The sequence below is a fragment of the Erinaceus europaeus genome, chromosome 17 (assembly GCF_950295315.1).
Source record: "Erinaceus europaeus chromosome 17, mEriEur2.1, whole genome shotgun sequence".
NCBI classification, from domain to species: Eukaryota; Metazoa; Chordata; class Mammalia; order Eulipotyphla; family Erinaceidae; genus Erinaceus; species Erinaceus europaeus.
In genome coordinates this window covers 66,315,068-66,338,033 of record NC_080178.1, presented here as the reverse complement: position 1 = coordinate 66,338,033, position 22,966 = coordinate 66,315,068, and the positions used below count along the sequence as shown (strand labels likewise).

The 22,966-nt window shown below is 38.6% G+C and overlaps 3 protein-coding genes across 3 annotated transcripts; all 3 read left to right on the top strand.

Annotated features, from left to right (window-relative positions):
- The first annotated feature begins 376 nt into the window (after window positions 1–376).
- LOC132534080 (olfactory receptor 52A5-like) lies at window positions 377–1,327 on the top strand. The gene has a single exon (XM_060177505.1). It carries the CDS (start codon window positions 377–379, stop codon window positions 1,325–1,327), a length of 951 nt encoding a protein of 316 aa, XP_060033488.1.
- Window positions 1,328–11,812: 10,485 nt separating this feature from the next.
- LOC103122801 (olfactory receptor 52A5) lies at window positions 11,813–12,763 on the top strand. The gene has a single exon (XM_007533421.1). The coding sequence runs from the start codon at window positions 11,813–11,815 to the stop codon at window positions 12,761–12,763; it is 951 nt and encodes a 316-aa protein (XP_007533483.1).
- Window positions 12,764–20,749: 7,986 nt separating this feature from the next.
- On the top strand, window positions 20,750–21,706 carry LOC103122869 (olfactory receptor 52A1-like). The gene has a single exon (XM_007533487.2). It carries the CDS (start codon window positions 20,750–20,752, stop codon window positions 21,704–21,706), a length of 957 nt encoding a protein of 318 aa, XP_007533549.1.
- Window positions 21,707–22,966: the final 1,260 nt, after the last annotated feature.

Genomic DNA, 22,966 nt, shown 5'->3' with positions numbered 1-22,966 from the left:
GAATATAAAGAACTGAGTATATGAATGTGAACAAAACAAAAGGTCAACCTATTTCTAAGAGTGTGGGTGGGAGAATTATAGTGGCTATATATGGGCAAGTGATAGGGATGGGGACATTTGGTGATAGGAGTGATGAAATCAAAAAAGAAAAGATTTAAAAAAGAAAGTGTAAAATTACCTTAATGCATCTTCAAATCACACAGTGTGACATAGACTGCAATAATTCAAAATATTGTGAAGAATGAGATAATTTAGTAATAATCTGGCAAGAGTACTTTGTGCTAAATTAATTGATGGTTTATAATAGACCAAGGCTTGCCAGGTCACAGAAGATGAAGCAACTGAACTACTCCTGAATCTGACAGAACAAGTCACCATGCTCATGTTCAATGGGTCCGTCTTCAGGCCTCCTGTGCTGACTCTCATTGGCATTCCTGGTCTGGAGTCAGTGCAGTGCTGGATTGGAATCCCTTTCTCTGTCATGTACGTCATGGCTGTGTTTGGGAATTCTCTGCTCTTACTAATAATCAGGTCTGAAAACAGCCTCCATAAACCCATGTACATATTTTTGGCCCTGTTGGGAGCCACAGACATTGCACTCAGCACCTGCATTCTTCCCAAAATGTTAGGCATCTTTTGGTTCCATCTGCCAGAGATTTCTTTTGATGCCTGCCTTCTCCAAATGTGGCTTATTCACTCATTCCAGGCCATTGAATCAGGTGTCCTGTTGGCAATGGCCCTAGATCGCTATGTAGCCATCTGTGACCCCCTGAGACATGCCACTGTTTTCTCCCAACAACTGGTGACTCGCATTGGAGTTGGAGTGACGCTCAGGGCTGCCATTCTTGCTACACCGTGTCTGATACTAATCAAGTGTCGTCTTAAACTCTACAGAACCACAGTGGTCTCCCACTCTTACTGTGAACATATGGCCATTGTGAAGCTGGCTATTGAAGACATAAGGATCAACAAGATCTATGGTCTCTTTGTTGCTTTCACCATCTTAGGCTTTGACATCATCTTTATTACTTTATCTTATGTTCGCATTTTTATCACCGTCTTTCAGTTACCTCAGAAGGAGGCACGTCTCAAGGCCTTTAATACGTGCATCGCCCACATTTGTGTCTTCCTTCAGTTCTACCTCCTTGCCTTCTTCTCTTTCTTCACACACAGGTTTGGTTCTCATATCCCACCGTATGTCCACATCCTCCTTTCCAACCTGTACCTGTTAGTGCCACCTTTTCTCAACCCTATTGTCTATGGTGTGAAGACCAAACAAATTCGTGACCATGTCCTAAAAATGTTTTTTTCCCCCAAATCTTCCTGATCATTAAGAACTCTGTCTACAGAGATTTTACTTGGGTTCAGAGTAACAGTATAGCCATGTTAAATTTTTATCTCTAAAGTACCTACTTCTTCTTCTTCTTCTTCTTCTTCTTCTTCTTCTTCTTCTTCTTCTTCTTCTTCTTCTTCTTCTTCTTTTTTTTTTTTTAACCAGAGCACTGCTCAGCTCTGGCTTATGGCGGTGTGGGGGATTGAACCTGGGACTTGAGAGCCTCAGGCATGAAAGTCTCTTTGCATAACCATTATGTTATACCCCCACCCCAAAAGTACCTACTTCTAAAAAATCCTTTCAATCTCTGGTGTGATTAATGGAAGGAAGTGATTATCAAGTAAGCTAATACACAAGAACTCCTTTATGCTTATGCCAGTGTCTCATCTTTCTTCTGCTCTTCTTTTACTTTAAAATATTAAAGTTTCTTCTCTAGTATTTTGTAGACCTACAAAGAGTCATATTTTAAGAGATATACTCCTGATTCCAGGAAATTTTCCAAGGAAAACTATGTTATACAACAATATTCTTAAACTACTAGTCCAAACCATATTTATCTTCCTATATATCATATTTTAATATCTGCTTATGAGCTAAAGTTTTGAGAAATTGGAAATCCTTACCTACAGTGGAATAATTTCTCTGAAGAACTGTTGAGTATTAAATAATGTAAAACTAATTATATTAATATCAACAAAATTCGAGACCAATCAAAGTTGCCATTTATTGGAGGAATTTTCAAAGAATACACATTGAACATTGAAAGAAGTACACATTTTTATGAAACAACAACTATGGGTAGTACTTAAATTGTGAATGTATTTCTAGATTTGCATGTCTGATCTATTTTATCTAGTTTCAGTGGTACTCAAATTTTGTTATTTATGTTCCAGAAATGAATACATATGTACTTTTACATTCATCCAGAAACTGTAAGATAACACACGACATGAATGTTGCTGTAGTTATTATACTTGTACCAATATATAAAACCACTACCAGAAATTATTAAAAACCCAGTAAAAAAAAGGGAAAATTGGCATAAAGGTTACTTTATACACAATCCTTTTGCTTATCAACTGTGTTTAGAAGTAACAAATAACGAGACTTCAAAGCAGCATGCAACATTCCTTTATAGATTATTGAAGTTTTCTGATCTCAGACTTCTTGATACTTATTATTAGAAATCCTACTTGGGGAGTCGGGCAGTAGCACAGCAGGTTAAGAGCATGTAGCATGAAGCTCAAGGACCCCACCCCCGGTTCAGGCCTTGGCTCCCCACCTGCAGGGGAGTCGCTTGACAGGTGGTAAAGCAGGTCTGCAGGTATCTTTTTCTCCCCCTCTCTGTCTTCCCCTCCTCTCTCCATTTCTCTCTGTCCTATCTAACAATGACTACATCAGTAACAACAACAATAATAACTACAACCATAAAAAACAAGAGCAACAAAAGGGAAAAATAAATAAATATATATAATAAAAAAAGGTATCCTACTGATTGTTACTTTTGTAACCCTTTGCGCGATGCATGCTTTGCTTATTATTTGTATGCAAGGTACATTCTTTTGACTAACAATAAACCATAAGACCTCCATTTTAGGTTCCATTCCATCATCACAAAATCCTGCACTAAAGTAAATTCAGGATATTTTGGAGACTTCTGCCCACAGTCAGTAGAGGGTTGGATATCCATAGAAATCACCCTTATATCTGACTGTCTGGCTGCTGCCCGAAGGGTCTAGAGATTGTTCACAGAATAACTAGAATAAACTCTATATCTTATGGTGTCTCAAGAATGTACCTGACATTATGACATTTGGATAATGATCATTTCAAAAACACCCATATCCTGATGTCTTCTCCCTTAGAACTGCACTCTGATCTTTGTCTATGTAATGGATAACCACCTGCTGTTATGTCTGAACAATGTCATGTAATAACCTAAGTTTTATAAATAAATACTCCTTGAAGCTTGGGGTGAATGGGATACACTTGACTCTGTCCTAGCTGTGGACGTCATATGTGTTAGTTCCTGACCTGACCTCTTCTGATCAACTGCATAGCAACTGGCTGTGGTTAATCCTTTCCACCCTAAACTCAGGACCCTGGCAACTGGCTAAGGTTTTATTTATTTATTTATTATTTGGTATTTATTTACAAAACTGTATGGTAATAGGGATATAATTCCATATACTTCTCAACACCAGAGTTTTGTGTTCTGTCCTCTCCAATGGAAACTGTAGTCATTCTTCAAAGATAAGTGATATGGGCTGATTCTTTATATATATATATATATTTCCCATCTTTTAATGGTTTTTCCTTTACTTCCTTTCTAGCTCACCCCTACACCTATTATTACTTCCAAAAGTCTTTGCTTATTTTTCTTTTTTAAAAAAGTTAGTGAGTTAATATGGATTCACAAAATCACAGGCTTACAGCTCCACATCACTCCCACCACCAGAGTTCTGTATCTCTGTTTCTTCCATTGTAAGCTATAGCAGCTCTCTTCAGGTCTCAGGTATGGGTTACCTATTATTTCTACAACTAGCTATCTATATTTGCATATATTTGCCATTTTTTCTATGCTCTCATCCTCTCTTCCTTTCCAAATCATAGTCAACTTTTACTACATCCAAATGTCCTCCCTTTCTCTTCTCTCTCTGGATCCTGATGAATTTGCAATTCAGAGCCCTCTGGTCATCATCCTCCTATCATTTCTCTCCTACTGGGAGCATGGATCAAAATTATTTTTTTTAGGATGCAGGAGATGGGAGTTCTGGTTTCTGTAATTGCCTCTCCACTGGACATGGGAGTTGAAAGGTTGACCCATGTCCCAGCTTGTTTCTATCTTTCTCTATAGAGGTAGGGCTCTGGGGAGGTGGAGGTCCAGGACGCATCGGTAAGGTTGTCTGCCCAGGGAACTCAGGATGGAATCATGAAGCATCTGCAACTTGGTGACTGAAAGGTGTTATATGATACAAAGTGGTACAAGATGATAAGTGAACAAGAACCAAACTGTAGAAATAGAGCAGATGTGAATAGGGATCTTAGGGTTGAAAGAAGCTAAGAAGTCTACTTTACCCCACACCTATAGACATCTAATCTTTGATAAGGGGGCCCAAAGGATTAAACGGAAAAAGGAGGCTCTCTTCAATAAATGGTGCTGGGAAAACTGGGTTGTAACATGCAGAAGAATGAAATTGAACCACTTTATCTCACCAGAAACAAAAATCAACTCCAAATGGATCAAAGACCTAGATGTCAGACCAGAAACAATCAAATACTTAGAGGAAAACATTGGTAAAACTCTTTCCCACCTACACCTCAAGGACATCTTTGATGAATCAAACCCAATTGCAAGGAAGACTAAAGCAGAAACAAACCAATGGGACTACATCAAGTTGAAAAGCTTCTGCACATCCAAAGAAACTATTAAACAAACAGAGAGACCCCTCACAGAATGGGAGAAGATCTTCACATGCCAGACATCAGACAAGAAACTAATCACCAAAATATATAAAGAGCTCAGCAAACTTAGCACCAAAAAAGCAAATGGCCCCATCCAAAAATGGGCAGAGGATATGAACAAAACATTCACCTCAGAGGAGATCCAAAAGGCTAACAAACATATGAAAAACTGCTCTAGGTCACTGATTGTCAGAGAAATGCAAATTAAGACAACACTAAGATACCACCTCACTCCTTTAAGAATGGCATACATCAAAAAGGACAGCAGCAACAAATGCTGGAGAGGATGTGGGGACAGAGGAACCCTTTTACATTGCTGGTGGGAATGTAAATTGGTACAGCCTCTGTGGAGAGCAGTCTGGAAAACTCTCAGAAGGCTAGACATGGACCTTCCATATGATCCAGTAATTCCTCTCCTGGGCTTTATACCCCAAGGACTCCATAACACCCAACCAAAAAGAGGTGTGTACTCCTATGTTCATAGCAGCACAATTCATAATAGCTAAAACCTGGAAGCAACCCAGGTGCCCAACAACAGATGAGTGGCTGAGAAAGCTGTGGTATATATACGCAATGGAATACTATGCATTCCTTCATCACTTGTGGAGCTTTCCCCCTATAATTGGGGACCAGCAGCTTCAACCTGGGTCCTTGTGCACTGTAATGTGGGCACTTGGCCAAATGTAACAGTGCTGGGCTTCTCTTTGTTACATTATTGTGAGGGCAAGTTCCTGGAAATGCTCAAAATAGAGTTTCTGATAATGTTCCTGATGGAAATGATTAGTGATGCTGGAGAGAGGGATCTACCCTGCTACTAAGCATAGTCTTCTCAATTTCCATCCATTTTCTCCCAAAGGTTGCCAATGTTGTGCCATGGTTGTAGTTGCTATTGTTGTTACTGTTGGATTGGACAGAGAGAAATCGAGAGAGGAGGAGAAGACAGAGAGGGGGAGAGAAAGACAGACACCTGCAGAACTGCTTCACTGCTTGTGAGGCTGCCCCTTTGTAAGTGGGGAGCTGGAGGCTCAAACCTCTATCCTTGTGCTCAGTACTATGTGCACTTAACTCTGTATGCCACTGCCCAACCTCTAGCTTTATTTTTCTACATGTGGCTGTCCAGTTCTCCCAGCACCATTTATCAAAGAGATTTTCATTTCCCCATTGGGCAGTTTTGGCCCCTCAGCTGTGTATAAGGTTCCTGTTCATGTGTGAACATATTTCTGGACTCTTTATCCTATTCAGTTGGTCCATACATCCATTTCTGATTTGCTGCCACACTGTTTTAATTACTATCGCTCGGTAGTATAAACTGAAGTTGGGAATTGTGATGCTTCCATTTTTCTTCCTTTTCCTCAGGGGTGTTTTAGCTATTTGTTCTTTATTTATAGTTCCACTTGAATTTTTGGATAATGTGTTTGATTTCCTTGAAACATAATATTGGGGTTATAATAGGAATAAGGATTGCATTGAATCTATATATTGTTCTGGCAGGACTGACATTTTCATGATAACTAGTCTTCTATTCCATAAATAGGGGGATGTTCTTCCATTTCTTTTTGTCATGCTCTATTTATTTTAATAGTTTTCCTTGATACATTTCTTCATCTCCTTTGTTAGAGTTTATCTTTTGGGGCTAAGTAATAAATGGAGTTGCTTCTTTCAGTTATGTTTCATCTACCCCATCTTTTGTGTAGAGAAACACCACAGATTTATGGGTATAGATTTTGTAACGTGCTACTTTACTGGATTTATTGATAACTTCCAGTATTTTTTTTTTTTGGCAGTTTCTGGAGTCTTGTAGGTATATCAAGATATCATCTGTGAATAATGATTATTAAACTTCTCCCTTTCCAATTTGGATACTTGTGCTATCTCTTTCATGTTTGATTGAGATGGCAAGGACTCTATGACTATACTGAATTTTTAAATCTTTCCTCACCCTCTTCTTTAAATTGAAAGAATGGGCTAATTGCATCTTCTAAACTAGATATTCTTTCTCTATGAGTGAATCTATATTTTCTCCCTGAGCTTGTACTACAAACAAAGTGTTTTTCACTTCCTGCAATAGTTTGAAGTTTTTTTTTAAATATATGATTTATAACTGATTATTAACCTCTGACTTAAACTCTTCTTTCCTGTTTTTAAAAAATATTTTATTTATTTATTTTTTTTTCGAGAAATGCAGAGAGAGAAAGAGAGAAACACTAGAGCACTGCTCAGCTCTGGCTTTTGGTGGTGTGGGGGATTGAATCTGGGATTTAGGGTCCTCTGGCATGACAGTCAGTCTGCATAACCATTATGCTATCTTCCCTGGCCATGTTTTTTTAATTTCTTAGAGAACTCTTTTTGAAACTCTTTAGTTTTCCTAACTCCTTAGTGAAGTATTCTTTTTTTAGAATATTTTTATTTATTTATTTACTTATTTTATTTTTATTTTTCACCTGCAGGGTTATTGCTGGGGCTTGCTGCCTGGACTACGAATCCACTGCTACTGGAGGCTTTTTTTTTTTTCCTTTTGTTACCCTTGTTGTTTATCATTGTTATTATTATTGTTGCTGTTGTTGTTAATGCTGTCGTTTTTGTTGGATAGGACAGAGAGAAATAGAGAGAGGAGGGGCAGACAGAGAGAGGGAGAGAAAGACACCTGCAGACCTGCTTTACTGCCTGTGAAGCGACTCCCCTGCATGTGGGGAGCTGGTGATCAAACTGGGATCATTACGCTGGTCCTTGCCCTTTGTGCCCTGTGTGCTTAACCCGCTGCAATACTGCCGCCCCCCTTATTTATTTATTATTGGACACAGACAGCCAGAAATTGACAGGGAAGGGGGAGATAACAAGGGAAACAGAGGAACACCTGCAGCTCTGCTTCACCACTTCCAGACCAGGAACTCAAACCTGGGTCCTTGAGCATTTTAACATATGCGCTCAACCAGGTGCACCACCACCCGGCCCTGTGAAATATTCTTTCAACTCTTAAATATGCTTCTACATACTATGCTTAGACTCCTGAAGAGTCCTTATAATGAGCTTCCTGTAGTCTTTCACTGATAGTCCCTTTATGTCTATCATTTCTTTCTTTTTTATTTATGTATTTTCCCTTTTGTTGACCTTTTTCAAAAAATTGTTGTTGTAGTTGTTGTTGATGTCATCGTTGTTGGATAGAACAGAGAGAAATGGAGAGAGGAGGGGAAGACAGAAATGGGGAGAGAAAGATAGACACCTGCAGACCTGTTTCACCACTTATAAGGCGACTCCCCTGCAGGTGGAGTCAGGGGCTGGAACCAGGATCACTGGTCCTTGGGCTTTGTGCCACGTGCGCTTAACCCCATGTGCTGTCAATTCTTGGAGTCCTATCTCATTTCTATCTGTCAGCTCTGGCATGTTTGGTAGTTTCTGCAACACTTCTGTTTATGCATGTATTGTAGTGCTTATTTTCTGCCAGCATGTGGTGGTCTTGTAGTCTCTGGGGTTCCCTTTGTTCATATGTTGCACTGCAGAGGGGTTAGCTTTTTTCCTTAAACTGGTTAAGGGATTCGCTTTTTTCCTTAAATTGGTTTGTGCTCCATATTGCGTGTATACTTGTTTAAATGTGATTTTAATCTGAAACCAACCCTCAGGGCTTTGCTGCCTGGCTTCAGCTGTGTTTTTACAAGCAGGGCTCCCTTTGACATTTAGTGATTTCAGCTCTGCAAATTACCTTTATATTTTGGTGCCAGACTGGACTTCTTTTGGTCATTAATGCTCCTTGGTTTTTGGTATGTCCTTGCCTGTAATTCATTAGGCTTATACCTCTGAAGTATTCTGAACCATTTTCTTTCTTTTTTAAATAAATATTTTTTTACTTATATATTATTGGATAGAAACAGAGAGAAATTAAAAGGGGAGGAGGAGATAGAGAGGGAAAAAGACAGAAAGACACTTGCAATCTTACTTCACCACTCATGAGGTTTTCGCCCTGCAGCTGGGGACCAAGGGCATGAACCTGGGTCCTTGTGCACTATAATGTGTCTGCTTAACCACATGTGTCACCACCTGGTCTGTGAACCACTTCCTATCTCCTTCCCTCTTCTCCGGATAAAGCCACATGCTCATCAGGGATTGTATTTCACGAATCCCCCAGGTATTTCCTCTAGAGCAAAACATGAATCCTTCACTATCTGAGGCTTCAAAAAGACTTCCACTCTTGCTGCTATGTGCACTACATAGACGAGTCCTGTAAGTCTTTAGATTTAATATTATTCCTCAGCTTAGTAGAAATGGAGGATTTCTTTCAAAGATAATTTATAGTTTTTGGTTCTAATAGGATGCTATGTTGATGAAAAAAGCAATAAGATCTTATAGTAACAAAGTGATTAAAGACTAGGAAGTTTTTCTCTCTCGCTTTTAGAATTATTTCTAAATTGGTAGTAGAGTGGTAGCGCAGTGGACTAAGCGCACTTGGCACAAAGAGCAAGGACTGGCGTAAGGATCGGGGTTCGAGCCCCTGGCTCCCCACCTGCAGGGGAGTCGTTTCACAGGTGGTGAGGCAGGTCTGCAGGTGTCTATCTTCCTCTACCTCTCTCTGTCTTCCCCTCCTCTCTCCATTTCTCTCTGTCCTATTCAACAATGATATCCACAACAATAATAATAACTATAACAACAAAACAAGGGCAACAAGTGGAAATAAATACCAAAAAATTTAAAAATATTATTTCTAAAGTATGAAATGAAATGACATGTTCTCTCTTTCACACTCCATATATATATATCCTATAAAGTAAATAAAATAAATCTTAGGAAATAACATGCTATTTCATATTTTAGAAATAATTTTGAAAGCAAGAGAGAAAAACTTCCTAGTCTTTAATGATTCTGTTACTATAATATCTTAATTTGTTTTTTCATTTTCATTGCATCCTCTTCATACTCCCAGAGGGTTAAGGAATAGGAAAGCTATCAGGGGAGGGAATGGGATACAGATTTCTGGTGGTGGGAATTGTGTGGAGTTGTACCCCTCTTATCCTATGGTTTTTGTCAGCGTTTTCTTTTTATAAATAAAAATTTAAAAAGAGAGAGAGATTCGAGCCCCCGGCTCCCCACCTGCAGGGGAGTCGCTTCACGGGCGGTGAAGCAGGTCTGCAGGTGTCTATCTTTCTCTCCCCTCTCTCTCTGTCTTCCCCTCCTCTCTCCATTTCTCTCTGTCCTATCCAACAACAAAGCAACGTCAACAATGGCAATAATAACCGCAACGAGGCTGCAACAACTAGGGCAACAAAAAGGGGGAAAAATGGCCTCCAGGAGCGGTGGATTCATGGTGCAGGCACCGAGCCCAGCAATAACCCTGGAGGAAAAAAAAGAGAGAGAGAGAGAGAGAGAGAGAGAGAGAGAGAAAGAGGGGTAAGAGAGAGCAGAAAGGTGAGAGAAAAATATCACAACACCACTTTGGTGCTTGCAGAGTGGGGATTTTCAACGAGGAGCCTTAGGAATAGGAATCCTATGTTTACCAGCTGAGTTATTTTCTTGGCAAAACATTTTACGTAAAATTTAAAATGAGACGAACTAATATAAGTGTATCTACAGAAATATATAGACTAATAAGTTAATGGAACTTTGTTAATTCTTGAAAGTATATGTGTTTGAATTTGAAAAATTTAGATTCAGGGGGAGTGATGGCCTTCAGGAAATGTTCAAAGTTGGTGAGATACTCAATAAATATTTGAATTTATATACAGGAGTTAGGTGATTCAGTATTTTAGAGCAGAAATCTTTGGACTAATAACTAGTATCTATTGAGAGAAAATACATTTCGTATTACTTTTTTTTCTCTGGGGTTATCACCAGTGCTTGATGCCAGCACTATGAATCCACTGCTCCTGGTGGTCATTTTTTTAAAAAAATCAGATAGAACAGAGAGAAATTGAGCGGTGGGTGGGTGGGAAGACAGAGAGCAACTGAGAAAGATACATACCTGCAGACCCGTTTCACCACTTGTGAGCTTGTGAAACTTTACCCTCTACAGGTGGCAAGTGGGAGTTGGAACCCTGCTGCTTGCCAAGGACCTTTCTTGGACCTTGTGCTTAGCTGCTCTGCAAGCTGACAGCCTCCATTTTATATTACTTTCTAAATATTTTAGATAGATTATATAAACCATGTAGTGATAAATGCAGTATCTCAGTACATTAGCAATGATTTGTTTATTTATTTACTTATTTATTTATTTAAGCATTGCTCAACTTTTGTCTGTACTGGTACTGGGGCTTCAGGCATGTTGTTAATAGAACCTTTACACTGTTTTCCCAATCACTTTAGCTATGTTTTCACAATAAAGAAATAAAGGTAAATAATCTTAAACTAGCTCAAGATCATGCAGAGGTAAGAAGTAGCCTTCTGGGTTTATTATTATTTTTTATTAACTCGCCCATGAAATGCCATTATCTATATGGTTGATACAATATTGTGAGGTAGATTTAATTTTTTTGTGTGTGTGAAAAACTGAAGCTGCGGGAATTTTGAGGCTCAGTAACTGACCTTTGGAGCTGCTTTGCAATATGGCAAGATTTTTGAGAGAACTGAGTTCTCTACCATAGGGTAGTAGGAAAAACCAGCAGGTTAATGTGGAAAACTTTACAAATGTAAAATGCTCTGAGACAGTCTGGTGTATGGAGTTCTGCTTTTACATCTGTATTTACGGAAAACTTTAATGGATTAAATTTATGTGAAAGACTGTGAGAGAACTAGAGATATCATCTGTGGCTATGGACATGGAGACACAGATCATAGGTGATGGGAGTGGTGAAATACAAAAAGAAAAATAAAAAAAAGAAAGTGTAAAATTACCTTAATGCATCTTCAAATCACACAGTGTAACATAGACTGCAATAATTCAAAATATTGTGAAGAATGAGATAATTTAGTAATAATATGGCAAGAGTAATTTGTGCTAAATTAATTGATGGTTTATAATTTACAAAGGCTTGCCAAGTCACAGAAGATGAAGCAGCTGAACTACTCCTGAATTTGACAGAACAAGTCACCATGCTCATGTTCAATGGGTCCGTCTTCAGGCCTCCTGTGCTGACTCTCATTGGCATTCCTGGTCTGGAGTCAGTGCAGTGCTGGATTGGAATCCCTTTCTCTGTCATGTACGTCATGGCTGTGTTTGGGAATTCTCTGCTCTTACTAATAATCAGGTCTGAAAACAGCCTCCATAAACCCATGTACATATTTTTGGCCCTGTTGGGAGCCACAGACATTGCACTCAGCACCTGCATTCTTCCCAAAATGTTAGGCATCTTTTGGTTCCATCTGCCAGAGATTTCTTTTGATGCCTGCCTTCTCCAAATGTGGCTTATTCACTCATTCCAGGCCATTGAATCAGGTGTCCTGTTGGCAATGGCCCTAGATCGCTATGTAGCCATCTGTGACCCTCTGAGACATGCCACTGTTTTCTCCCAACAACTGGTGACTCACATTGGAGTTGGAGTGACACTCAGGGCTACCATTCTTGTAGCACCGTGTCTGATACTAATTAAATGTCGTCTTAAACTCTACAGAACCACAGTGGTCTCCCACTCTTACTGTGAACATATGGCCATTGTGAAGCTGGCTATTGAAGACATAAGGATCAACAAGATCTATGGTCTCTTTATTGCTTTCACCATCTTAGGCTTTGACATCATCTTTATTACTTTATCTTATGTTCGCATTTTTATCACCGTCTTTCAGTTACCTCAGAAGGAGGCACGTCTCAAGGCCTTTAATACGTGCATCGCCCACATTTGTGTCTTCCTTCAGTTCTACCTCCTTGCCTTCTTCTCTTTCTTCACACACAGGTTTGGTTCTCATATCCCACCGTATGTCCACATCCTCCTTTCCAACCTGTACCTGTTAGTGCCACCTTTTCTCAACCCTATTGTCTATGGTGTGAAGACCAAACAAATTCGTGACCATGTCCTAAAAATATTTTTCTCCCCCAAATCCTCCTGATCATTAATAATTCTGTCTACAGAGATTTGAATTGGATTTAGAATAACAACATAGTTATGGTAAATTTTTATCTTTAAAGTACCTACGTCTAAAAATATCTTTCAATCCTTGTTGTGTTAAATTGAAGGATGTACTTAATAAATAACCAAATACTTTAGAACTTAAATAAAGAACACAACATGTGTTGTATTTTTTATTTTATATACATATGTGTATATATATATATATATGTATATATATATATATATATAATTTTCTTCATTGGATAGAGACAGCCAGAAGTTAAGTGGAGGGAGACAGAGAGGGAAAGAGACAAGACACCTGCTCTCTTGCTTCACCACTTGCAAAGCTTTCTCCCTGAAGGTGGGGACCGGGAACTCGAACCCGAATCCTTGAGCACTGTAACATGTGTGCTCAACCAGGTGTGCTACTGCCCAGCCCCTTATTTATTTATTTTATTTTGTATTGAAATTCTAGAGTTTCCTCTCTAGTTTGTTTTAGACCTACATAGAATAATAATATAGAAATTGACTTTTGGTTCTAGGTATTTTTTCAAGGACAACTATGGTCCCCAACAATATTCTCAAACTATTAGTTCAAACCACATGCATATTTCTCTGTGTCCCATATTCTAATATATGCTTGGTAATCTATTTGAAATGTCTGGAATACATATCTACACTGAACTCATTTATTTGAAGAACTATTGCGTATGCTATAATGTAAAATTAATAATGCTGATATCAACAAGACAGAATGTAATGCGACAGGGGTACAGCTGGTTGTGAGCATATGTTACAGTGTGCAATGCTGATATCAACAAGACAGAATGTAATGCAACAGGGGTACAGCTGGTTGTGAGCATATGTTACAGTGTGCAATGCTGATATCAACAAGACAGAATGTAATGCGACAGGGGTACAGCTGGTTATGAGCATATGTTACAGTGTGCAATGCTGATATCAACAAGACAGAATGTAATACGGTGGGTACAGCTGGTTGTGAGCATATGTTACAGTGTGCAATGCTGATATCAACAAGACAGAATGTAATGCGACAGGGGTACAGCTGGTTATGAGCATACGTTACAGTGTGCAGGGACCTGGATTTGAGCTTCCAGCCCCACCTGCAGGGGGAAAGCTTTAAGAGTGGCGAAACAATGCTGCCGAAACCTCTCTGTTTCTCTACCTCCCCTACCCACTCTATTTCTGCTGTCTCTATCCAATGATTAAAGATAAAAAATGTGATACAGCACAAAGTCACCATATACTGAGGCATTTTCAAAGAACACACAATAAAGGTTTATAGAAAAAGGGCATCATTATAAATGTACTTTTTTTTTTATGAAACAAAGACTGAATAGCATTTCAGTTGGAAATATTCTTCCATGCATCTGGAAGAATATTTCCAACTGAAATGCTATTCAGTCTTTGTTTTAATAAGATTTTATTTATTGATTAATGACAAATACAGGAGAGGAAAACAAGACTGAATAAGACATTACATTAAAACAACGCCACCGTACCATTAAAGATGTGAAGTAGAGCCTAATGTTAGAATTTAAATCTTAGAAAATTCAGAAGAAATAAATCTTCTGAATTGTGTAGAGCTCTTGGATTTACTAAAAATTGTGTGAAATAAGTGATGTGAAATTAAAGATACAGTGACATACACTGGAGAGATAAGTATGGTAGCACACCATACCTGCCAGAAATCCCAGCTCCCATCTCTAGCACTACCATATACCACAGTTAAATGTTAGCATCTCTTGCAGAATCACTATACTGTCTCCCTAGAACTCTTGAAGATTATTGGAGGTTCTGAGTCTTCAATGTAAGCTTTGTGTATCTCCTATGTAAAGTTACAAAGAACGAAACGATGTTCCAGGAGTGTGTGGTAAAACCACTTGTGCATAAAACCCTTGTACAAAAAATATAATTAAAATATAATTAAAAGTGAACGGTAGTATTCCTATTATAGAAAGCCTACTGAAAATGACAACCAAATTATTTTGACAAAAAATAATCACTGGCACCGGGCAGTGGTGCACCTAGTTAAGTAATCTCATTACAGTGTGCAAGGACCTGCAGGGGAAAAACTTCACAAGTGAAGCAGGGTGGCAGGTGTCTCTCTGTCTCTTTCCCTCTCAATCTATCCCTTCCTTTTCAATTTCTCTCTGTCTCTATACAATAAACAAATAAATTATTAAAAACATAATTATTTGTATATTTTGAAGTTTTACATGAAGAATTTCATATTAATAAAGACTATGAAAATAAAAAGCTAACACTAAAAATTAGGAAGACACTAATGCAGGAAAGAGAAAAGGAATCAGGATTAAACTTTCGGGGGCATCATACTGCAAATAAAGAAGGTAGAAAGAAAAACTGAGAGGGTATCAAATTTTTGACAAAAAATAATAAAATCACTTTTTGATAACTCCATGATCAACTAAAGAATTTTTCAAATGACAAACTGATTTCTGAATCTACCCCATTCAACACAAATCGGTATTATTGTTTGATTCTCCTTCAGAGGAAAATCAGACCATTTGAGCCCTCTTACCTTTTTTATCTTGATAGTCTATTCTTTCTGAAACCCATTATGATCACATTAAATGCATTCTTCTGAATTAGACAATGCCTTAACACTATGCCCCATACCACTAAATTAATGCCATACAAGAAAGAAACCAGAAGGAACAATTAAAAATACAACATGAGGTCTTTCTTAGAATCTACTACTATGCTAATTCTTCACTTAATGAGAGATAGATTAGAAAGATTTCTAAAAATGTGAAGCTGTATGTATAATAATTTTTTATTCTTCAAGAGCATATGTTATGAGACAGTGTCTCAGTACAGATAAATGGGTGAAGGAAAGCTTTATGAGTGGTGAAGTACTACAGATGCCTTTCTTGTTCCCTCCCCCTCTCTTCCCAATCTCTCTCTGTTTTTATGCAATAAAGAAACATTGGTAACTAGGTGTGAAGGACTTGTCCTGTAGGCACCGAAACCCAATAATAACCCTAGTGGCTATAAAATAAACAAACAAATAAATACAATTTTAAAAAGCAAGTACACATGAAGGAATAGAGAAGAGATAAAAGGTTAACAGTGTGAATGGTGAAGAAAATAAGTCAAATTTTCAACATTTGCTTTGAACTAAATATAGAAAAGCTTGTGTATCCCATGTTACTGGATATTTAAGACTATCATATTTCTAAATGACTTCATTGTTCTTAAAATGACTTTGGTGTAATTTCACTCAATAAAATGAGATGTCAATGTGTGCTGGAAAAATAAATGTGAATGAATATTAAGAAAAATAATAGTAACTTAATAATGATTTAAACGACTATAACATTTCTTTTTTTTTTTTTTTCCCCTTTTGTTGCAGCTTCGTTGTGGTTATTATTATTGCCCTTGTTGATGCAATTCGTTGTTGGATAGGACAGAGAGGAATGGAGAGAGGAGGGGAAGACAGAGAGGAGGAGAGAAAGATAGACACCTGCAGAGCTGCTTCACCGCCTGTGAAGCGACTCCCCTGCAGGTGGGGAGCCGGGGGCTCGAACCGGGATCCTTAAGCCGGTTCCTGCGCTTTGCGCCACATGCGCTTAACCCACTGCGCCACCGCCCGACCGCCCACGACTATAACATTTCAGGGTATAGTTCCACACTGCATTCACCACCACAGTTCTGTTCCTGCTAGCATCTCCCACCCCCAACCACCAAAGATTTCAAAAACTCTTAGAGGCAGGTTCACTACCTAATAATACACTAATAATAATAGTACTTTATTTCCAGGTTCTTGGTGGAAATAAAGGATATGGAATCTATAAAGATGATTCTCACCTACACTTGTCTACATTGAAATAATCTTTACATTTAAAATTACTTATAAAATAAAGATATTAACAAGATGATAGTATAAGAGGGGTACAGTTCCACATAATCTCTACCACCAGAGTTCCATATGACATCCCCTCCATAGAAAACTTTCCTATTTTTTTTTTATTTAAGAAAGGATTAATTAACAAAACCATAGGGTAGGAGGGGTACAATTCCACATAATTCCCACCACCCATTCTCCATATCCCACCCCCTCCTCTGATAGCTTTCCCATTCTCCATCCCTCTGGAAGCATGGACCCAGGGTCATTGTGGGTTGCAGAAGGTAGAAGGTCTGGCTTCTGTAATTGCTTCCCCGCTGAACATGGGCGTTGACTGGTCTGTCCATACTCCCAGTCTGCCTCTCTCTTTCCCTAGTAGGGTGGGTCTCTGGGGAAGCAGAGCTCCAGGGCACATTGGTGGGGTCTTCAGTCCAGGGAAGCCTGGCCTGCATCCTGATGACACCTGGAACCTGGTGACTGAAAAGAGAGTTAACATACGAAGCCAAACAAGTTGTTGAGCAACCATGGACCCAAAGCTTGGAATAGTGGAGAGGAAGTGTTAGGGAGGTACTCACTGCAAACTCTAGTGTACTTCTGCTTTCAGGTATATATTTTGCAGTAGTTTACAGATACTTGTGAACATATGCTCTCTCTCACAGAAACTGGTGTATATACTTTCCTATTTTTTATTCCTCTGGGAGTATGGACCCAGGGTCTTTTTGGGTTGCAGAGCGTGGAAGGTCTGGCTTCTGTAATTGCTTCTCCACTGGACATGGGTATTGACAGTTGGATCTATGCTCCCAGCCTGTTTCTATCTTTCCCTAGTGGGCTAGAGCTCTGGGTAGGTAGGGTTCTAGGACACATTGGTGAGGTTGTCTGCCTAGGGAAGTCAGGTTGGTAACATGGTAACATCTGCAACATGGTGACTGAAAAAGCATTAAGATATAAAGTAGAGAAAATTGTTTAATAATCTGAAACCTAAAGGCAAGAATATAGCAGATGATATTTGGCGTCTCTAAACTGGAAAAAGCTAGTAGGTCTTTTTCAGGTATATTCCCAGCGGCCCATGATTTTACAAATTTTTGCTTTACTTTTTTTTTTTTTTTTAATAAGGACAGTAGAAAACAATTCTGTTCATAAATTTAAAAAGAAAACGATGTGTATAAAATTCTCTGCATTTATTCTTAAGGAATTACTAAATAGATGAGCACTGAGTTTCTGAAAGTTCTGAAATGACTAGAGAAATATTAGGTATGTTTTAAGTTAGTGGGTTTCATTAAAATCACAGATCCCTCATGGATTGGCATAATGAACAGGAAATCCTTATTCCACAGCAATTGCTCCTCCTCTCCCCATTCATTAGGGACCGTTAGAACTGGTGGCCAGCTAATATTTAGTCTAACTTGAGCTAAATAAATATATGCACCATCTTACTAGTTATGTTGGAGGATGAGCATTGCAGAGATAAAAGAAGAGCAAGAAAGAGTGGAATGCACTCACATTGTCATAGATCCTCAGCTCCAAATGGACTAGAGTTTATGACATTGACTAGGCTCTGCTGAAGAGGATGCTGATAGAAAAGACACCATAAAACACAGAAGAGTGAGGAATGAGAACTGAATTTCAGAATAAAAAAGAGTTGCTGATGATTATACTATGAGGGATACTATTATGAAGAGTTAGCGTTAATCTTCAGGGAACTGGTAAAAGCAGAGCCAGAACCCAAAGATTGGTGAGTACTGATTTCCAAGTTTTCTCTCATTATCTTTTTTTTGTAAAATTGTCTTTATTTATTTATTAGATAGATAGCCAGAAATTGAGAAGGAAGGGGGTGTCACAGAGGGAGAGAGACAGAGAGACAGAGAGACACCCTCAACACTGCTTCACCACTTGCAAAGTTCTCCCTGTATGGGTGGTGACTGGGGGCTCGAACCCAGGTCTTTGCGCAATGTAACATGCACACTCATCCAGGTGCACCACCACCCAGCCCCTCTTCCATTATTTTCTATAGTAGGTTTCCCAGCAGTAATCACGGTATCCCATCGGCTCTGTACTCAGGCACTTTCCACTTGGCCCCTTTATCTATAAGGCTCATAGTTCACCACCTACAGATGCTGAATAATATTGCCTTCTATTTTAATTTGGTCATGCTTCAAAAAGGAAAAAAAAATGGTTTCATATTAGAAAGTCTCAGTGACTGGTTATTGTGAGGACTCATAAAACTAAGCATTATGAAGCACCCCCAGAGAATCAAAGTCTTTCAAGACCGGCTAGTCTATTAGTTGCACCCCTCTTATCCTATGGTTTTTGTCAGGTTTTCCTTTTTATCAATAAAAATTTAAAAAATACTATTAGGATATCTGTCCAATTGAACTTGATGTCTTGCTAAACTCACTTGTGGAATAGCAGCATAAAAATGCAGTTTCTTTCTGCTGCACTGGCATCATAGCTGGAATTCAGTAGATTATATTAGAACATGAGTTTACTCACACACTCACTCATTGAAGAGTCTATGAAACAATGAAATTAATTAACCCTATATTCACCCAGAAAAAGAATTTGCTGGGGGCCAGGAGGTAGCACATATGGTTAAGAGCACATGTTACTTACTATGTGCAAGGACCAAGGACCAAGGTTCAAGCCCCCAATCACCACCTACAGAAACAAAGCTTCACAAGTGGTGAAGAGGTGTTTCAACAGTCCATCTCTCTCTCTCTCTTCTCTCCTTCTCTACCACTCCATACCCTTAATTTCTCTTTGTCCTATTGAATTAAGTGAATAAAGTTTTTAAAAAAAATGAATCTATGGGGGCAGGGCAGTGGTGCACCTGTTAAGTGCACATACTACCTAATAAGCTCAAGGACCCATGAAAAGATCCAAGTTCGAGTTCTGCCTCCCCACCTGAAAAGGGGACACTTCACTATTAGTGAATCAGGTCTTCAGTTGTCTATATTTTTCTCTTTTCTCCACTTTTCTCAATTTATCTTTGTAATAGCCGATAAAATGACAAAAAAAAAAAGGCTGCCAGGAGCATTGGATTTATAGTGCTGGCACTGAGCCCCAGCTATAACCCTGGAGGCAGGAACAAAAAATACTATATGAAGAGAATGTCTCGCTCTAACATAAGTAAGAAGTCAAGATTTTGATCAAACAATACTCATATGTGACACAGGACGCCGTTTTTCAGAAAATAAAAGTGAAGTTACAAGGTACAACTACATCCATTTAAGTTCTGTAGCACATGCCTGAGTCAATTCCAGGTCTATTTTAATCTTCTATTTCTGACGATATAGTTGATTCCTTTTAACATGACTTCTTGACTTTAACTCAAATTCAGATTTCTAAATCTACCGAATGACACACATATACCAGATAACTCACATTTCATTGTGAACTGAAGAGCTTTAATTGGCAAAATCTACACCAGCTGTAGCTCTGACAGGATTAAGCCAGAGAAAATTCTGTTCTCCATGTCCCCGTGTCCATTCATTCTCACGAGTGAATCTCCCTCCTCCATGAGTGAGTATTTTGACAACTATTTGTTGATGTACTCACCTCCTAAAAAACATTTTTACATTCTGGGACCACAATTCCTAGAGTCCTTCTCTTGCGTAGAAAATCATTTGCACTCACGCTCTGCTAAGAATATGAGAATTTACTGGTTCTCCAATTGGGTCTAATTGAGAACACAGGACATGCCCTTGGATCTGTGGACTATGGACACATTTGTCCAACACTGAGTGCAATGCAATTTTCAAACAGATGAATCTATTTTCTTTATTTTTTAGGTCTGCAAGAAAAGTAAAATGGTTTATATTTACACACAAGCATTCTACTAACTCATTGCAGTTGGCCTGTAATGCACATATCATCACCGTGTGGTTACAATGCTTATGGATGATTTTGAAAACAGTGATTTGTCTTTATGAATCAGCATTTCCCTTTTACTTCTATGTGACCTGGAGGATGTGACCATAGATAGTGTCAAAACCTTACACTTCAGTTTGGCAAAACTAGATAAATCAAGAGACAGCGAAGAACACTAGCACCGGTTGAGAAACGTGTTTCATTTGAACCCAAAGACCTAAATATACTATGTACATTCCCAACAGCACAATCTTCATGCCCTCTATCTTCACACTCAGAGGAATCCCAGGCCTGGAGTCTGTGCAGTGCTGGATTGGCATTCCATTCTTTGCCATGTACCTCATTGCCATTATTGGGAATTCCTTGCTTCTGATTATCATCAAAACAGAGCACAGCCTCCATGAGCCCATGTACATTTTCCTGGGCATGCTAGCAGTCACAGACATTGCCCTTGCTACCAGCATTGTGCCCAAGATGCTTGGGGTCTTCTGGTTTCATGTACCTGAGATTCACTTTAATTCCTGCTTGTTCCAAATGTGGCTCATTCACACATTTCAGTGCACTGAATCAGGCATCCTGCTGGCCATGGCCCTGGACCGTTATGTAGCCATCTGCTATCCACTCAGACACGCTACCATCTTCACCCACCAGGTGATCACCCAAATCGGGGCTGTTGTCACACTAAGGGCTGGCCTTCTTATGATCCCATGCTTAGTATTGATAAAGTGCAGGTACAAATATTATCATACAACGGTTATTTCTCATTCTTACTGTGAGCACATGGCCATTGTAAAGCTGGCTGTAGGAAATGTCCAAATCAACAAAATCTATGGTCTGTTTGTGGCCTTCATTGTTGCGGGATTTGACATTATCTTTATCACACTGTCCTATATACAGATATTCACCACCGTTTTTCGACTGCCTCAGAAGGAGGCAAGGATAAAATCATTCAATACTTGTATTGCACATATATGTGTCTTTCTTCAACTATATTTTCTTTCCTTCTTCTCCTTTTTCACACATAGATTCGGTTCTCATATCCCTACTTACATTCACATCCTCTTTTCCAGCTTTTACTTGTTGGTTCCTCCATTTCTTAATCCCCTTGTATATGGCGCAAAGACCAAGCAGATTCGCATTCATGTGCTGAAAATATTCAGCTCATTAAATCCTTCTTCATCATGACCGCCATGCTTTCCAATATGTGTTATTGCACATTTTCTCCAACTAAAATAAGAGAACAGAATTCATTCTCATTTCAGATCTTTTAGTTTTGTACTATTTTGTGATATTTGCCAACATGTTACTGATTTCAGATAAACATAGCAATCAGCCACTGACCTGGTGTTTTTGTGTCAGGAATGTAATTAGTGTAAAAGAATCAAATGGTAAATATATATATATATATATATATATATAGTTGCCTTGTTTTCTTTGAGTTTTAGTCGCCAGTTGAGCTTCCTTAATTATCTTTCTCTATAGAATTCACAGGCTTTGATTGTTTCACTAGTGTAAGTAAAACCGGTTCATATTACTATTGAGCACTCTAGCATTCACCTAAGACCTATATTTATTTATCATTAAGTCATCGGAAAGAAATGAAAGGAACTGGATCTTAATACTATTCTATCTCAAAAGCATTTTAAAACAATGATCTTCACAATATTGAGAAAACCTGTGTGAATCAAATGAGAAAATAATGGAAAAAAAACAAAGAAGAAGAGTGTATTTTCAGCTCCATGCAAGTAGTTAATGCACCATAATTATGATTTTTAGTTCAGTTGTAGGGTAACATCTTAGCCATTGATACTTTTTCTGATACTCCAAAATTTACTACTTTATTAATTCACAGTCTGTTATAAAAACATACAGTATTTTCAATATTATTATGGGAAATCCCCCAAAATGTTTAATTTGGTGGAAGTTTTTAGCTTTATAGATCTGTATCCTTTATAAGCATAGTTATGGTAAGAAAAGAGAACTAGATAACTGAGAAAAGAGTAGCTATTACAAATATGGATCCTGCAGCTAGAAAAAAATTTAATTTAATTTTTTTTCTTTATAAAAAGGAAACATTGACTAAACCATAGGATAAGAGGGGTACAACTTCACACAATTCCCACCACCAGAACTCTGTATCCCACCCCCTCCCCTGATAGCTTTCCTATTCTTTAACCCTCTGGGAGTATGGGCCCAGGGTCATTGTGGGATACAGAAGGTGGAAGGTCTGGCTTCTGTAATTGCTTCCCCACTGAACACGGGTGTTGACAGGTTAATCCATACTCCCAGCCTGTCTCTCTCTGTGGGGAAGGGCTCTGGGGAAGCGGAGCTAAAGGACACATTGGTGGAGTTGTCTGTCCAGGGAAGTCTGGTGGGCGTCATGCTAGCATCTGGAACCTGGTGGCTGAAAAGAGAGTTAACATACAAAGCCAAACAAATTGTTAA

Coding starts and splice junctions, on each gene's coding strand:
- LOC132534080 (XM_060177505.1), top strand. CDS start 377: ATGCTCATGTTCAATGGGTCCGTCTTCAGGCCTCCTGTGCTGACTCTC.
- LOC103122801 (XM_007533421.1), top strand. CDS start 11,813: ATGCTCATGTTCAATGGGTCCGTCTTCAGGCCTCCTGTGCTGACTCTC.
- LOC103122869 (XM_007533487.2), top strand. CDS start 20,750: ATGTACATTCCCAACAGCACAATCTTCATGCCCTCTATCTTCACACTC.